This window comes from Trifolium pratense, linkage group LG3, assembly GCF_020283565.1.
Source record: "Trifolium pratense cultivar HEN17-A07 linkage group LG3, ARS_RC_1.1, whole genome shotgun sequence".
NCBI lineage: Eukaryota > Viridiplantae > Streptophyta > Magnoliopsida > Fabales > Fabaceae > Trifolium > Trifolium pratense.
This window is the reverse complement of record NC_060061.1, coordinates 8,687,677-8,704,925: the sequence shown is the minus strand read 5'-3', so window position 1 is coordinate 8,704,925 and position 17,249 is coordinate 8,687,677. Positions and strand designations below refer to the sequence as shown.

Here is a 17,249-nt window from a genome sequence, read left to right as displayed (position 1 = left end):
TTATGACATAAGATATCTTCCTCTTACGGAACAAAAATATATATTCCTCTTGCAATTAAATAAATTATAAAAGTTGGTGTTGATTGAAACTTGAAATGTTGAAAAATCGTAAACAAAATAATAATAATAATAATAATAATGTTGAAAAATCCCATAATATTTATGAAGATTGCCTTAAAATCTATTTATGCAAGGATTTTGTTTGATTTTTAAGTTGATATATTTGATAACAAAGGTTTATATTTTTGGTAACTTTCCGTTTGTTTTTAAATTGGATATGTTTAAAAACAAAATGAGACTATATTTGCAGTTAAAAAAAAAAAAACGAGATTACATTTTGGTGAATTCTTCGGTACACCTTATATTTTATTTTAAACATATTTGATTCAGATTTGAAGTTTTATATTTCTATATATAGACACATAGTGTTATTCTCCATTAACGCAATGTCTTAAGATTTCGGGTTGAGATGTGGCATCATATTTTCTTGTGGTGCACCTCATTGTTTCTTCCGAACTCCTCTGAACTCCCCAACAATAAAGATACATAATTACGTTTTTTTTTTTTAATATTAAAATTCATCATTACATTTGTTAAGAAGTCCCACATCGGTTGAGAGATGGCCTGACTAAGTGTTTATATACTAGAGGCAATCCCCTGACTAAGTGTTTATAAACTAGAGGCAATCCTCACCTTACCAGCCGGTTTTGTAAGGATGAGTTAGGCCCAATACTCATGTCTAAGATGGTATCAGAGCGTCTCCAAGATCCGTTGGGCCACCCGATATCGGGCCACCTACCATTTATATCCGCGTACCAAGCCCAATAGCGCTGGACGCGAGGGGGTGTGTTAAGAAGTCCCACATCGGTTGAGAGATGGCCTGACTAAGTGTTTATAAACTAGAGGCAATCCTCACCTTACCAGCCGGTTTTGTAAGGATGAGTTAGGCCCAATACTCATGTCTAAGAACATTCTTGGTCTTTTTATTTCTTTCTTTTCATTAGTTTAGTAATTAAACTCGCACACCTTTCTTTTTCTTCTTTTTTGACGATTAAACTCGCACACCTTAACCGTAAAGTAGTGAATCTTGAGTTTGAACTTACATCACTGCATATCAAGTTATCAACGTTGTTGCAGTTGGCAATTGAATTATAGTTACATGACACATTCTTGGTTTTTTTTTTAGTTGTTTAATGAGTTATGCTAGGAACACATTCTTATCACTAACAATGTTAATGTATAATTTTAAATCTTGACATTTAATCACTCATTTTTTTTTTCTTTTTTCTTATAGATAAATGAAATGACAAATCATTAAAAACTCACACACAAAGAAGAATGCCCATAGTTTGAACCCCTATAAGACCCCGATATTTTACACGGATTTTATTTTGGAATATTTTATCGTTGTCGAAATTAAATTATTATATTTTATAATTTATTGGGTTAGAATATTATTTTATAATATGGTCTAATGTATTTGTTTTAATTAGAAGGAAAAATAAATTACATGTATCGATAGTAAAAGAATAATATGTGGAGCATATATAATGGGTTAAGGACTTACTAGTAAGTAGTATATTTAGCTAACAATAACTAAGAATCGATACCTATATGTGTACTCCAACATGAAGATAGAAGCCACACTAACATATTACTTCTTGTTTAATTTTTAATATTAAAAATTGATATAGTATGGATAGACATGAAACATATATAGGTACACGGCTGAAGAAAATAAGATTTTATGTTTTGAAAATAAATCGTAACTTCTTTTCCCCTATTTACATGATCACAATACCACTTTCCACTATGTAGCATAATGCCATTTATTTAGTGGGAGGATTATCACCTATTTAAGTAACCATCGGTTCTCTCTCCCTTGTATTATTCTTTACCTTACTGGTTCTATTACGCTTAGAAAATAGAGAGAAAATTAAGAGACGATGAAACTTCAAAATTAGAGATTTAGTGGCCAAAGAGGGATGAGCAGAAGATCAACTAAGAATTAATAAATAGGTTTTGTCACCAAGTGTGAGCTTATATTGAAGCATATATTGATTAGGAGTTGCTGTTATTATTAAGGTTAGAGGGTCCTCCGTTGCTTGTTTATTTTAATTATAAGTATGTTTATGTGATCTTTATGGTGTGCGTAAATGATATATGAATTCTTGTGATGCATAGTTTATTTCCTTGTGGTTAACGTGATTTATTATGTCTTCTGATTTGGTGATTGGGGTTAGCAACAGTGTCTTTGGTTGGTGATTGGGGTTATCATTGGGGAGGTCTTGTCTCTAAAACCGGTGTTAGAACAAGACTGTTTTGATTAATTGCTCGGCGGAGTAATTTTTGGTGTGACTAACTTAGCGGTGGTAGGGCATTCATTTACTTTTTGGTGTGGTTTGGAAGAATACCCAATGGTGGGGTACCGAACCATAATACCCAATGGTGGGGTATTGTGTCCAATGGTGGGACACTGTCCAATGGTGGGACAATTTACTCTGCGGAGCGGTGATATCCGGATCATATATGGTGCATTAGAATGACATTTCGACTAACCTTTAGGATTTGGTGAAACATTGGAGAGTGTATATATGCAAGCTTAATTGATGTTTTCCTGTGTTTGGAGCGACCCTCACTATAAATTTGGCCAGGTTAATTTATAGAGTTGTGCAGCGGGAACGTAGTGATGTGTAGTTGAGGCTCCGAGATTCGTGGACGTGGTGTTAGCCTTGTCGAGAGAGATTCTCACAAACGTTTAGAGTTATGACCAGCTATAGGATATGTTTTGGGTAGTAATAGGTCAAGAGTCTTGCTGTAGAATTTTATTTTGAGTTAAAGATAAATTCAATACTTTGTAACTACTATATTCTTAATTATTAATTGTCGAGAGATCTATGATTTTAATGTTTCATATTTAGTAAATATAAGTTTATTTTATTCTTTAAAAAAAAAAGATCACCGTTTCGATTAAAATTTTATTAATTAATGTCCCAAAAATCAGGGATGTTACAACCCCGGTCCAACCTAACAATTTTAATATTTTTACCGGCCGAGCTAGAATTTATAGACATCAATCATTTTTACATCCTTACACAAAAATCCCTTCTTTACTTTGTTAAAAATTCAAATTTCCATTTTCAAAATTCAGTAAAATTGAAATTTCCCCTTCCTTTTAAAAAATTTAAAATAATCTAAAAACTATATGTTAACTAAATTGTTTTTATTTTTTCTGCAAAAACTCACCAAAAAAAAAATCCAATTTAATTTTTAAAAAAAGTATAATTAATTTCTTTCTCTTTTGACCTTAATGACATTTTTACAAGCCTTTTAAATTTTGTCAAATTTTTACTCAAAACTATTATTTTTAAAAACTGTTTCATTATCCAAATATACAGTAAATCCCCCAGTATATCAATTTAAAAGTTCTAGTGAAAAAAATTATTAGCAAAACCAAATTTACTTGGTTTAATTAGTAGAGGGATTGTTTTGGGGGGGTTAAAATAGTAGAATAATTTGATTAACGAAAAAAAAATGAGGTTTAAATCGCTATACTGGAAGATAAAAAATGCACACTAAACTTGGACTTTAGATCCCTCTCTTTTGGTCTTAAACCTCCGGTTAAGTGAATTTCTTTTAGCTAGCCCTACCCTTCTCACACCCTCATTGCATATATATTTCGTTACTTAAGTAGCGAACTTGTTCAACGGTACACCTATGGGCGATGATGCCGCCGGGCATGCCTGACACATGCCTGGGCTGCCCTTTTTTTTTTTGTAATAATAAGAAACAGAAAAAAAAAAAACGCATCTCATAAAGGTACTGTACGAGACATATTTAGTCTCTTATGTTTATTTTAGGTTTCAATTTGGTCTCTTATATTTCAAGAGTTTCAAGTTGGTCCCTTATGTTATTGATCTCAACATAAGTTGGTCGTTTTCGTTAAACTTTGAGTTAATTTTTTTCTAACTTTTTGTTAAATTTTGAGTTAATTTTTCTAAAACCTTCACATAGTACTCTCCTAAATGGTCTACGTACGCAAATTCATTAGAAAAGTCGACGATTTAAACTAAAATTTGAGGAAAAGGACCAACTTGAAATTTTTAAAAGATAAGGGACCAAATTGAAACTTAAAATAAACATAAGAGACCAAATATGCAATTAATTCTAATTTTTAACAACCTAAAACTTTCTCAATCTAGAATCTTTGTTTGATGACTTGTTGTTTTGAATTTTAAAATTTGTTAAGCTGTTTTGATTGTTAAGTGATTATATAAATAAGCTGTTTTGATTGTATAAATAAGTAGTTTAATATAATTATATACATCGATGTGGATTCAGTTTTGATTGTAGCCTCTTATTTAGTTGAGCCTTAATTATATTGGAAACATGACTATACTCTTGCTTGTTGTTTCTTGTTTAAAAATTCCTTCCAAAATTAAATATTGAAAAAACAGGGTTTAAATATTTCTATATTCGAAATTTGGGTTGATAAAATTCCCTCCAAAAATTTGCCCTGGCTCTCTAACAATCCTGGAGTCGCCATTGGGTACACCTATGGTCTCTATTTAAGTAGCAGACGATAAAAAAAAATCGACAATTTCTCGAGGGTCTCCGAGGGCATCAAATATTCCAACATTGTTGCATTTGAATTTTTTTTACACGTGCGCTACTTATGTAACAAAATCTATTCGCTAGTTAAGTAGCGGACAAAGGTATTTTTGGAATTTGGCAAGGAGCGCGAGAAAATAAATGGTGAGCCAAAAGAAAAAGTCTCCGTTTAATGGGTTAATACAAAAAAAGAAAAAAGAAACTACAACCTGATCATACATATATATGATGATGATAGGCTACACATGAACATTCCTTTTGTCAAATTATAAATGACAGGATATTGTTTTCATTCTTCAGCCGTAATTCATTTTCCTACAAGTTCTAAAAAATTTATACCTATGATATATGATCATTTCCATTAAGACACAAATTCTAGACTCACATTAACAGTCTTACTTGTTTTTCACTACCTATGATATATGAAAATATTCTAAAATATGACAAGTGAAAATATTCTAAAATTAAACAGAAGCAGTAAAATTTAAGAGTAATGGAATACATTAATGTCCGTCATATGTGAATATTAAATTGTTAAAATTTTAAGTTATAACTTGTACTCCCTCCGGTATAAGCAAAAACAAACTTTTTAGGCTCATTGAATAAAGCATGTATTTAGAAAGCTTTTTTCTGCTTATATTCAAAACCGGAGGGAGTAGATTAAGCTTCCTTTTGATCAACAACAATAAAAAGTCTTTTCACAATAAAAGCATGGTATTGGATCCAACGAAGTCACAATATCCTATTGTAAATCATGTTTATGACAAACCATTTGTATCTTCTAGTGCATTTTAATATAATTCCTTCTTAATGATTTTACTTATATTCTTGTTTGGACTCCCTTTATCTAACAATTACAATACCATATTACCATCCATCCATCTAATCTAATCTCCTTGGTGAGGATTCTACACCCAAATCACAAACGAGATTCTACCATCTTTTCATATCAAGTTCTAGCCACCCCCTACTTTCTCTCCTATGCATTCAATAATAATCCTCTCATGTCTTATACCATTGCATGTTTACTTATCTAACATAACATTCTTATCTCTGCAACATTGAGCTTATTTTCTAATCCCACCTTAATTACATGAAGCTTATGGTTTATATCTGATGGGTTGCTGGGCTTAGAATTTGAAGGAGAGGATGTTCGAAGGGGCCATAACAGAAAGATAGCTAGGTGGCAAAATGATGAGTGGAGTAAGGGATGTAAACAGTGACGGAGCCAGGATTTTTCAATAGTGGGGGCACCAAATATATAAATTTGTAACATTAAATATATAATCTAAAAAATCTTTCTTTTATAGATAGATCCAATTTTATACTTTCACATTCATCAAGTGCTTAAAGTTAAAATTGGAATAAAAGATAAAAAGTTATAAACTATAAGCTCAAACGATACTTGAAATAACATAGAAAAAATTATAAGTATGAAAGAAAAGTTTTTTTTCCAAACACAATTTTATTTTATCAAACAAGCTTATGGGTCCATTTGGGATAACTTTTTTTTTAAGCTTATGCAAACCGACTTATTCAAATAAATAAGTTTTTATATGTTATTATAAGTTTTTTTTGTTGAAAACTTGGTATCCAGCTCAAGAACCGACTAATTCGAGAGAACCAATCTCACCGCCCATTGCGGGGGGTCCGTTTAAAGCTAGAGTTTTTTTTAACTCTGTATATATGGACCAACCCACCGAAATTGGCACGAACTTGAGACCTTGAGAGGAGCAAACTCCAAGATCCTAAGCTATAACACCACTAGACCAACCCAAGTGAATATTATTATAAGGTTGTTAGTTTATGAAAAATAGCTTATAAAAATACAGTTTTCGCGTTAGTGAGAATTTATAAATTAACATAAAAAATTATTTGTATAAATTGTTTTACATAAGCTCAAAAATAACTATTTCAAATGAACTCGAAATTATAAGATAGCTTATTTGTATTACCAAACAAATATTGATATTGCCTTGACAATGACTTGAATTGAGCCTAGTTACTTTTCAATTGATGATGGGTGAATGTGGGGGACTAGTTAAAATATCAGCACTAAAAATTACTAATTGATGATGGGTGAATGTAGGGGAGTAGCATATACAAAATTTTCTCAAAAAGTTTGTGCAGGCAAGTGCCCACATAACCCCCTGCCTGCCTCCGTCCCTGGATGTAAACAAATATATATAATGGAAAGGTGGGAATTAATAGGGTAGACAAGTATTTACTGGTGCAAGGGTGAGATGAGGGCCATCTCTCTGATTCTACTATTAGAGAATAGAGTTTTCAGTTCCATTGTTGCAAGGAGAAGATTCTCAGCTTGCAAAAATAATATAATAGGCTAGATGATTACCTGAGTATATGCATAAACACCAGCTTCTGTAGGTCCCTCCCACAGGACTTCCTCTACTACTAAACTTCCCCTCTTTATATATGTAAAGCAATGGTATACTACCAGTTGACAGTTCTAAACTAGTAACCTGTTTCTTAACAGATAAATAAAGTAAAGATCAATCCTGGTTCAATCAATAATACTCGTGCACAAAAAATGAGATGGTGGAAATAAAAAGAACGACAAGATGCTACCTCTTGAGAGGTCAACCTGTCCAGATACATTATAATAGACCTCAATAAGTTCGCATGCATGAGCAGCAACCATCACATGCTTTCCTGATTTCAGCTGGGGTTCAATCTACAATGCATTCTTAAAATATGTATAAGAATGATCATTCTTCATCTCAAAACCCACAACACAAATCTGTTGAGTTGAGCCTAAGAAACTCTTTAGTAAGAATGATGAAATCATTCTTCTTAATGGTCTCTTAGAATGTAGGTCTAAAACAGGTATAGATCCGATGAATGTGTTAAACGAGTTCTATAGAGGCTACAAAGATTCAATTAGCGTGAAAACAGTTTCGTGGAAAGATTTGGAAGTTAAAACACAAATATGAGAAAAAATCTGAAAAAGAAACAGCAAGAGTCTCTTATTTTCCTGAATCATCGTGAGAAAAAATTGTTTCAACTTTCCAATAAGTGTTGGGGAGAAGAAAATAGTGCTGATGACAAAGAAAATGGGGTTGAAGACCCACCGTCATTTTCTGATAAAATGATTCATTTTTTATAATATGTGTATGAATGTTTGAAGAGAGAAATTAACTTGACTGGAGTATCAGAGAGAGCAGAGTTGGATAGGAGATATATGAGCTTGAAAGTTGAAGGGGCAAAATTGCGTGTCCAATGCACGGAGTTATTTGCAGAGCATGTTGATTTGATTTATAAGAAGGGATTGCTAGGAGGGTCTTAGGCAGGAGAGGAAGGAAGGAAGAATGCATGCAAGGTTGAAAGTTATTTTGATAGATTTGTGTTCGTAATTTTGTGCCAATTGTATTGTTATTTTTGATATAACAACTATTGTGCAAGTTATTTTGATTAGATTATGATACTGAAGACATGCAATGCATAATTTATGTTGTTATATCACAAATAACAATAAAATAGGCACAAAAATACTAACACAAATCTATCAAAATAACTTCCAACCCTGCATGCATTCTTCCTTCCTTCATCTCCAGCCTAAGACGCTCCTAGCAATCCCTTATAAATCAAATCAATAAGCTTAAGTGGCTTAGTTTGTGTAAAATAATGGAATGTGATAAATATTGTTAATTTTTATTTATTTTTACTATAAAATTGTTGAAACATGAATGAAGAGACTCAGGATAAAAATTGTAATTGTACCGTAATTTCACGAATGGAAATAAGAAAAAGTTCACAACGTGGGAAAGGTCCTTTCACTCAAGTCTTGTTCACGCACTCGATCACTTTGAACCACGTGTCGGTTGGAAACTTTGTCAGCTTGTAACACACCAACAATATCAAAGCGTGTCAACACGCGATGCTTAGTAGAGCGTGGAGGTAGAGTAGTCCAAAATGAAGCCACAGCCTTCGAGGTGCTTTGTTTCACACTTGTAGGTTCCACCGCTCCACTCTACTGCCACGTGTAACTACTTTTCTGTTTAGTTTTTTCATTTTTATTTTTTTTGTTCAATGAACTAACAAATTAAGATTAAATAGTCCAGGTGAGTATAACTTAGGGACATTGCATGTTAGTGCAATGACGGATGTTCGAACTTCGTACTCCAACTTATTTATTTTAAAAAGTGAAATTTTGGTTTTTTGTCGGAAAAAGTGAAATTTTAGTTATTAGACTACTTGACAAAAAAATGAAAGTTAAATAAAGTCAGTAGATTAAATCTAGGATGGGGGATTTTTCTAGCATGCTAGAAATTTTAAATTCGATTTTAGCTTCATAGTAAACAAAAACAAAATAAAATAAAATAAATGTTAAATATGATTTTTTTTTCCCCTCCTCTTAGAAACACCTCCCAACACAATCAAAACTATATACTCGTTAGAAGAGCACAATGAACATCTAAAAACCAAACATATTGAATAAAAACCTTATTACTCAAAGCTCGCAGTGCGTTGCCAAAAACTTGGATTAGGGGTTCAAACTTTTTTTTTTCACCACCAGTATTCGATTTACTGAATTGTCTAATTTGCAGGTTCAAATTTTTAAAATTTAATTAATAATTATAGGGTAAATAGGGTTTTACCCCCTGCAAAATATGTCAGTTTTGTGTTACCCCCTGCAAATTTTTTTTTTGTGATTACCCCCCTGTAAAATGAAGATTCCATCATTTACCCCCCTCAGTCGACAACATGGATGTTGACTGGACAAAATTGATGACGTGGGATGCATGTGTGGCTTTTCATTCATTTTTTATTAAAGTTTTTGTGCCATGTAGATAAATAACTTAATATAATTATTAATTTTTCAAAAAGAAAAAGAAATTAAAAAAAATTGTTAATAGAATTTATTTATAAACATTCTTGTTCTTCTTCTTCTCGGTGTAATCACAAATCAAATCTCACACAATCAACAAAATCTTCTTACCCAAATTTCTCTCAAATTTCACATCTTATTAACAACCCTAAATTATTTCTCTTCTATAACCACAACCATACGATACAAAACTAAGCCAAAGTAACAAAAAATTTAAACTTTCCAAAACTCTTCGATTCTTGGATGAAGGTTTGAGTTATTAATTTAAGTTTAATGAATATTTTTCAGATCTACAGTTTGATGAACTTTTTTGTGTTAACAAGGAATATTTTCCGGAACTTTAGGTTTAATGAATATTTTCCAGATCTGAAAACAAAAATCAAAGGTGACGATGAAGGTTTCTGTGGGTTTCGGCGAAGGTGACGATGAAGGTTTATGTTGGTTTCGTTCAAGATGACATGTTTATGTTGTTTTTGATTTTTTTTGGAGAGAAGGATGAAATTATAGCAATATTGAAGAAGTTAAACCTTCAACCCCAATTACTATCGTTTTTTTCTTCTTTTTTTTTCAGTTTTTTTTTAATTAAAAAAATAATAATTATACAATCATTAATGAATTGACAATAAAAAAATAAATATAAAATGAATTCATTCGACTTGTATGTGCCACGTCATCAATTTTGTCCAGTCAACATCCATGTTATCGACTAAGGGGGGGTAAATGATGGAATCTTCATTTTACAGGGGGGTAATCACAAAAAAAAATTTTGCAGGGGAGTAACGCAAAACTGACCTATTTTGCAGGGGGTAAAACCCTATTTACCCATAATTATAATATATATTTAAAAAATTATATAGTACAAAAAAATTACAACATATATATATATATATATATATATATATATATATATATATATATATATATATATATATTACACCGCTCAATAATGATTTCTCTTTATATATCTAATATATTTGCCATTAAAAAAATAACGTTTTAACGAATAAATTTTTTACAAAATTCACCGTTGGACTGAAATTTTATAACATATGGATATGTATTAAATTTTATAAAAATCTAAAATCGTTTCATATGTTATTGAGACCAATAAAAATTAATATTATTCAATAAAAACACATAAACCATTAATCTTTATTGATTTTAATAACATATGAAACACATAAACTGTTAATCTTGATCGATCTCAATAACATATGAAACACGTACATAAATAGTTCAACGGTTGATATAGCAACGAGCAAAATCATTGCTAACGTCAAAAGTTGGTAAACTAATGGATAAAAAATATGTGGTTTCGTTTCAACCAATTTTTTGAAAGATCACTTATTCCCTTTAAAAATGCAAATTCAATACTCCTATGCATATAAACGATGCAAGTCTCAAGTTAATTATCAAGCATCACAAGTCTAGTTGGACGAAATTCACTTGAATAAAACTTTGCAAATTCAATCAATTTTGCCTTGTTAAAATTGGTTTGAGTTTAGTTGGGTCAATGGTGCAATAAATAAAAATAAGAGGGTTCAAACTATAAATTATATAGGATGTGTATTTATTTTATGTTCAGGGGTTAAGTTGAACCCCCTCACCTCTATGTGGTGACGACAGTCTACACCAAAAGGTCCTAGAAACAACAATCTATTCCGGAAACAAAACTACAACGAATGCATCAGTCACAAAACAGAACAACGCACTCAATAGTATAGAAGCACCACCCTACTAATTAGTCCAGCACCAATTATAACTCCTGATCACAGTTGCAGAGAGGAACGAGCTGTGCTCCTCCCTACCAAGTTCACCATCAATCACCACTGAACCAACTAATGATTTGTTAGATAAATGGTAGTTTTATCTTAGGATTTTAGAAAATGAGTGATTTAACAGGAAAAGTTAACTGATGATTAAATTAATTGATCTGAGTATAGTTTAGTGAGAGAGTGATAATTCAGGACTAAATTAATTATATACTCTTATTTTTGGGCTATTGTCTTGCTCCCATGCATGAAGTTTCATTCGCCACCTCCAAATGCATCGGGTGCTATATTTCGTCACTTAGCTCTGATTGGATTAGTGGAACAGAACGGAACATAGTGGAATGAAATCAAATGGAATGGAGTGGAACGGAGTGGAGTGAAAACTCCATTTCATTGTTTGGATAATTTATGAAGCGGCGGAATAATATTCTCATTCCATTGTTTAGAAAGTAGACGAAACAAAATAAATTATAATTTTAAATTCCATTTTAACCCTCTGTTTAACAAACATTATTTTATTTACATGGAGAAAAAAACACACTATTGTTGTGGAAAACATAGTTTTACTAAAATTTTATCTCTTTCTATTATATTTGATAATATTTGCGAGCTTGCAAGATAAACAAAGCAAAAAATAAACTCCCATCCATAAATTCACTCGTAAACAGTACACACATATACCTTGTATTGGGTTTCATCGTGAAAATAAAATGAACATCAAAGTATCAAACCTTCATAACTGGTTTATTTCCTTAACTAACACAAATACCCTGCAAAACTTTCCCTTGCATACAGGGACGCCTCTTCAAGGCTTGGTGTGGCTATAGCCACAGCCCAACCCAATTTTTTTCGAAAAAAATAAAATTTATAAATAATTTCAAGTCATTTTGTACACATATTTGTACAAATATTAATATAAATATTAGTTTAAGGTTTATTATTGATGATCGCGATATCTCGTACACATATTATTTTAAGTATTAATACAAATATTAGTTTATAGTTTATTATTGATGATTTCAAGTCTTTCATTATACGTAAAATCTTATTTTAAGTTAAATAGTTTAATTTTATATTTTATAATAATCATCTTTGACTTTGTTTTGCAAAAAAAAAAAAAAAGTGGCTAATTAATTGAGTTTGTAGTGTTGGGTAAAATTACCAATTGAATTAGCATATAAATATGAAATAACATAAAAAAATATGTTTGATTAATATTTAATTTTTTGTGAAGTAAGATAATATGGATAAAAGTGAAATAAAAATTAATAAGTTATAAGCTAATTGAACTATCTTATCAAAATAAACCATAAGTTAGTATAATTTTGAGTTCTATATATTTTGGTTCAAGGTAGAAGAAGCAATTCACACAATTTAACCATCTATACAGAGCAAAGTTCAATGAATTATATTTGTCAAAAACAAAAATATAAAAAACATTAATTACTTCTCTTTTATTTTTAACTTTCCTATCTCTTTAAAGTGTTAAAAAAAGAAGAAGAAGCAATTCACACAATTTAACCATCTATAGAGAACAAAGTTCAATGAATTATATTTGTCAAAAACAAAAATATAAAAAACATTAATTACTTCTCTTTTATTTCTAACTTTCCTATCTCTTTAAAGTGTTAAAAAAAGAAGAAGAAGCAATTCACACAATTTAACCATCTATAGAGAGCAAAGTTCAATGAATTATATTTGTCAAAAACAAAAATATAAAAAACATTAATTATCCCAATACATAGATCCACTTATTTTGTACCACGTGTAGTAGCACTATTGCAATTTTTCTCTATAAATTGAACCATCTTCAACAACGTGAAGCAACACACCACAACAACCATAAAACCTTTCTTACTTTTTCTCTTCAATATTTTCTTAATTTCTTCAAGTAACCAAAATGTTCATCGAGAATTTTAAGGTTGAGAGTCCTAACGTGAAGTACACAGAGACTGAGATTGAGTCCGTGTACAGTTACGAAACAACCGAACTTGTTCATCAGAAGAACACAAATGACACTTATGAGTGGGTTGTTAAGCCCAAAACTGTCAAATATGAATTTAAAACTCAAACCAATCTCCCTAAATTAGGGTACTATATTATAATAATGTTTTCCTCATTCTTCATTGTGTATATTAATTAATGAATTTCATTTATTTTGTTATGTTATTTACATGTGCTTTTTTTTTTTTGTTATTGATATTGTCAGGGTAATGCTTGTTGGGTGGGGTGGAAACAATGGTTCATCCCTCACTGGTGGTGTTATTGCAAACCGAGAGTTAGTTTCATCTTACTCACCATTTTTTGACTAAATCTTTATTTTTTTACACTGTTTCTTTTTTCTTTACTAAATCTTAACTTACCATTATTTTGTTATTTTTATAGTATTTTTTCACTACATATATATTATTATTATTATTATTATTATTATTATTAGAAAAATATTAACCAGTGTTTCTGAAATACTAACCAAGGAAACAAGTATTATTGACTAAATAAGCAAATTAATCATTGAATTTTCACCCAACAATAAATTTGGTCTTTGAATTTATGAAAATATTATGTTAGAACTGACTTTCAAGTCAAATTAAACTAGTAGTGAAATAAAAAATCTCAAAGACTAAATTTACTTATTTACTTCATTTCTTAAATACAATTTTCAGGGGTATTTCATGGGCAACAAAGGACAACATTCAGCAAGCCAATTATTTTGGTTCACTGACCCAAGCATCAGCTATCAGAGTGGGGTCTTTCCAAGGGGAAGAAATCTATGCCCCATTCAAGAGCCTTCTTCCAATGGTACTATATCATATGGTCCCTTTCTTTGATGGAACTCATTTCATTTTCATTATTATTACTCTTTTTTCTACTAAGTACTTTAAATTGAATATAATACTAATACTAATTTAGATAAAAATGACAATTAAAAGTTGAATCTAATTCATCCAGATTGAATATAATACTAAATTGCTTTTTTCTACTAAGTTCTCTAATTACTCTTTTTTCTACTTAGGCACTTTAAATTAACTAAAAGATACACATAATTTGATACCCTTTAACCCTCGATTTTGATTAATTGTTTTGTGCAGTCGACTGTAGTTAGGTCATCAGAATCGTTTGATTAAAATCGGATGGTTCTTATTAAAAGACGATTTTTAATTTTTGTTTAATATTAAATTTTTATTATCAAATCTGAATCATTCGCTTTTGATCGTACATTCATAAAGTTGTTGACTGCATGCAGTCACGACTGCAGAGGTGCTTTAACCGCAAGTTATCATTTGCGTCGCTCTAAAAAAACCCACCAACTTATTGTTAGAAGAATTCAATCCTTTTAAAAATAAAAAGTAATTTTTTTAAATGTGGTGGAACATGAGTAGTAGCATGATTAGCATCAACTCTTGCGATTTCAAATGTGTCAAAAACTTATATGAATTATTATTTCATTAGCATGTCTTTTAATTTAATGTATGTATGTAGGTAAACCCTGAGGACATAGTGTGGGGAGGATGGGATATCAGTGACATGAACCTAGCTGATGCCATGGGTAGAGCCAAGGTGTTTGACATAGACCTACAGAAACAGTTGAGGCCTTACATGGAATCCATGGTTCCACTCCCTGGAATCTATGACCCTGATTTCATTGCTGCTAATCAAGGAGATCGTGCTAACAACATCATTAAAGGAACAAAGAAAGAACAACTTCAACAAGTCATCAAAGACATTAAGTACTAAAATTCAACATTAAATATCAATCTGATTAATTTACTACCTTATCATCAATTTGAAACTTACATAATATAATTTGTTTTATGAATTTAAGGGAGTTTAAGGAAGCTAACAAGGTTGACAAGGTTGTTGTACTTTGGACTGCAAACACTGAGAGGTACAGTAATATTGTTGTGGGACTAAATGACACTATGGAGAATCTCTTGGCTTCTGTGGACAAGAATGAATCTGAGATTTCTCCTTCAACCCTATTTGCTTTGGCTTGTGTTCTTGAAAATGTTCCTTTCATCAATGGAAGCCCTCAAAACACCTTTGTCCCAGGTTATTTTCCTAATTTTCCATTAATTACTTTTATCACAATTTTATTGTTTCATTTATGCAAATTAATTAAACATGTTGTGACTAGCGACTCGCCAGTGTAAAAACTCATGTCGCACATTAAAAAATGACCCGAAAAGAGTTTATAAAAATTAAAAAGTGATAATACTCACCTTAGAAGTTGAATTTGTCAGGATTGCTTACGGTGAATATGTCAGAATCACGGTGATTCACCACGATTTTGCAGAAGCCATAGAGTGTAGCTTTTGGAAAATCACCGTAGATCACAGTGATTCTAACATAACCACCGTGATACCAAAGATACACTTAGATAGATATAAAAAGCTAGTAAGTGTTACAAATTTAAAACAAAAATTGAATTTTGCTTGTATTGATTCATCAGGGTTGATTGATTTGGCTATCAAAAGGAACAGTTTGATCGGCGGAGATGACTTCAAGAGTGGTCAGACAAAAATGAAGTCTGTGCTAGTTGATTTCCTTGTGGGAGCTGGTATCAAAGTAAGTTACTTTATTCATTTTTAGTATTCAATTGTTAATTTTTTTTGTTTTGGTAATATGATCAAAGTTTAATTAAGACATGTACTATTATGTTGGCACAAAAGAAGTAAATTGAATTGATATTTGAATTATGTTGTTGAATGATGAAATTATAGCCAACATCAATAGTGAGTTACAACCATTTGGGAAACAATGATGGAATGAATCTCTCTGCACCGCAAACCTTCCGCTCCAAGGAAATCTCGAAGAGCAACGTCGTTGATGATATGGTTAACAGCAATGCAATCCTCTATGGACCTGGTGAACATCCAGACCATGTTGTTGTCATTAAGGTAACTTTTACTATGACTTTCTTTTTGTTGGTGTTATTAAGGTAACTTTTATTATGTCTTTCTTGGTTCATTACTCATTAGTACTAATTAATTGGTTTTTTCTAATTTTGCAGTATGTGCCTTATGTGGGAGACAGCAAGAGAGCAATGGATGAGTACACTTCTGAGATATTTATGGGTGGAAAGAACACTATTGTGATGCATAACACATGTGAAGATTCTCTTTTGGCTGCTCCAATTATCTTGGACTTGGTCCTTCTTGCTGAGCTTAGCACTAGAATCCAGTTCAAATCTGAACATGAGGTGATTATTAATTTTTTGCTTAAACTATCATGTTTATTGATTTGTTAAAAAATTTAAGCTAAATGTATTGTTTACTTGTTTTCATTTACAGGACAAGTTCCACACATTCCACCCTGTTGCAACCATCCTCAGTTACCTCACTAAGGCTCCTCTTGTAAGTCTAATCTAGCTGATTGAGAAAATAACATAATTCAGTGTAATTATAAGTGTTGGTGTCCGACACTGGGACACACCTAATCTGAGAAATGTTTGCACTTTATGTATAATTTTCTACAAGGTTGAGGTGTAAAATATAATTAATTTTTTGAAATTGCAGGTTCCACCAGGTACACCAGTAGTGAATGCATTATCAAAGCAGAGATCTATGCTGGAAAACATTCTGAGAGCTTGTGTTGGATTGGCACCTGAGAACAACATGATCCTTGAATACAAGTGAAGTGTACCATTTGAATTAGAAGAAACTTGGGATAACTCAATATAGTAGTGTGTCCAAAGCTTATCCCATGGTCCTCTATTTGTTGTTGTGATATTTTGATATGTTTGGTTAGCATAATGTACCTACCAACATTTCACCGTATTTTCCTGCCGGCTTAATTTCGAGCACTGAGCAGGCCATCTTAATATATCGAATTATATTCACTTGTCAAAGTATTTTGTGTTTAATTGATGCTTCACTTGTCAAAGTATTTTCGCCACCTTATAATGCGAACATGTCTGAAATAGCCAAAAAGAGTTTGTGATGAATTCACGATACACCCTCTCGCGATAAATATCATTTTCCTTCTCTTGATTATATATGTTCTAATAATGATCACAAGTG

The 17,249-nt window shown here is 31.4% G+C and overlaps 1 protein-coding gene across 1 annotated transcript; it reads left to right on the top strand.

Moving 5' to 3' along the window:
• Positions 1–13,039: 13,039 nt before the first annotated feature.
• Positions 13,040–17,077, top strand: LOC123915693 (inositol-3-phosphate synthase-like). Its single transcript, XM_045966897.1, has 10 exons — positions 13,040–13,320; positions 13,439–13,507; positions 13,893–14,028; positions 14,710–14,957; positions 15,053–15,279; positions 15,680–15,795; positions 15,951–16,127; positions 16,241–16,429; positions 16,521–16,583; positions 16,746–17,077. The coding sequence occupies exons 1-10, from the start codon at positions 13,130–13,132 to the stop codon at positions 16,863–16,865; spliced, it is 1,536 nt and encodes a 511-aa protein (XP_045822853.1). The 5' UTR covers positions 13,040–13,129; the 3' UTR covers positions 16,866–17,077.
• Positions 17,078–17,249: the final 172 nt, after the last annotated feature.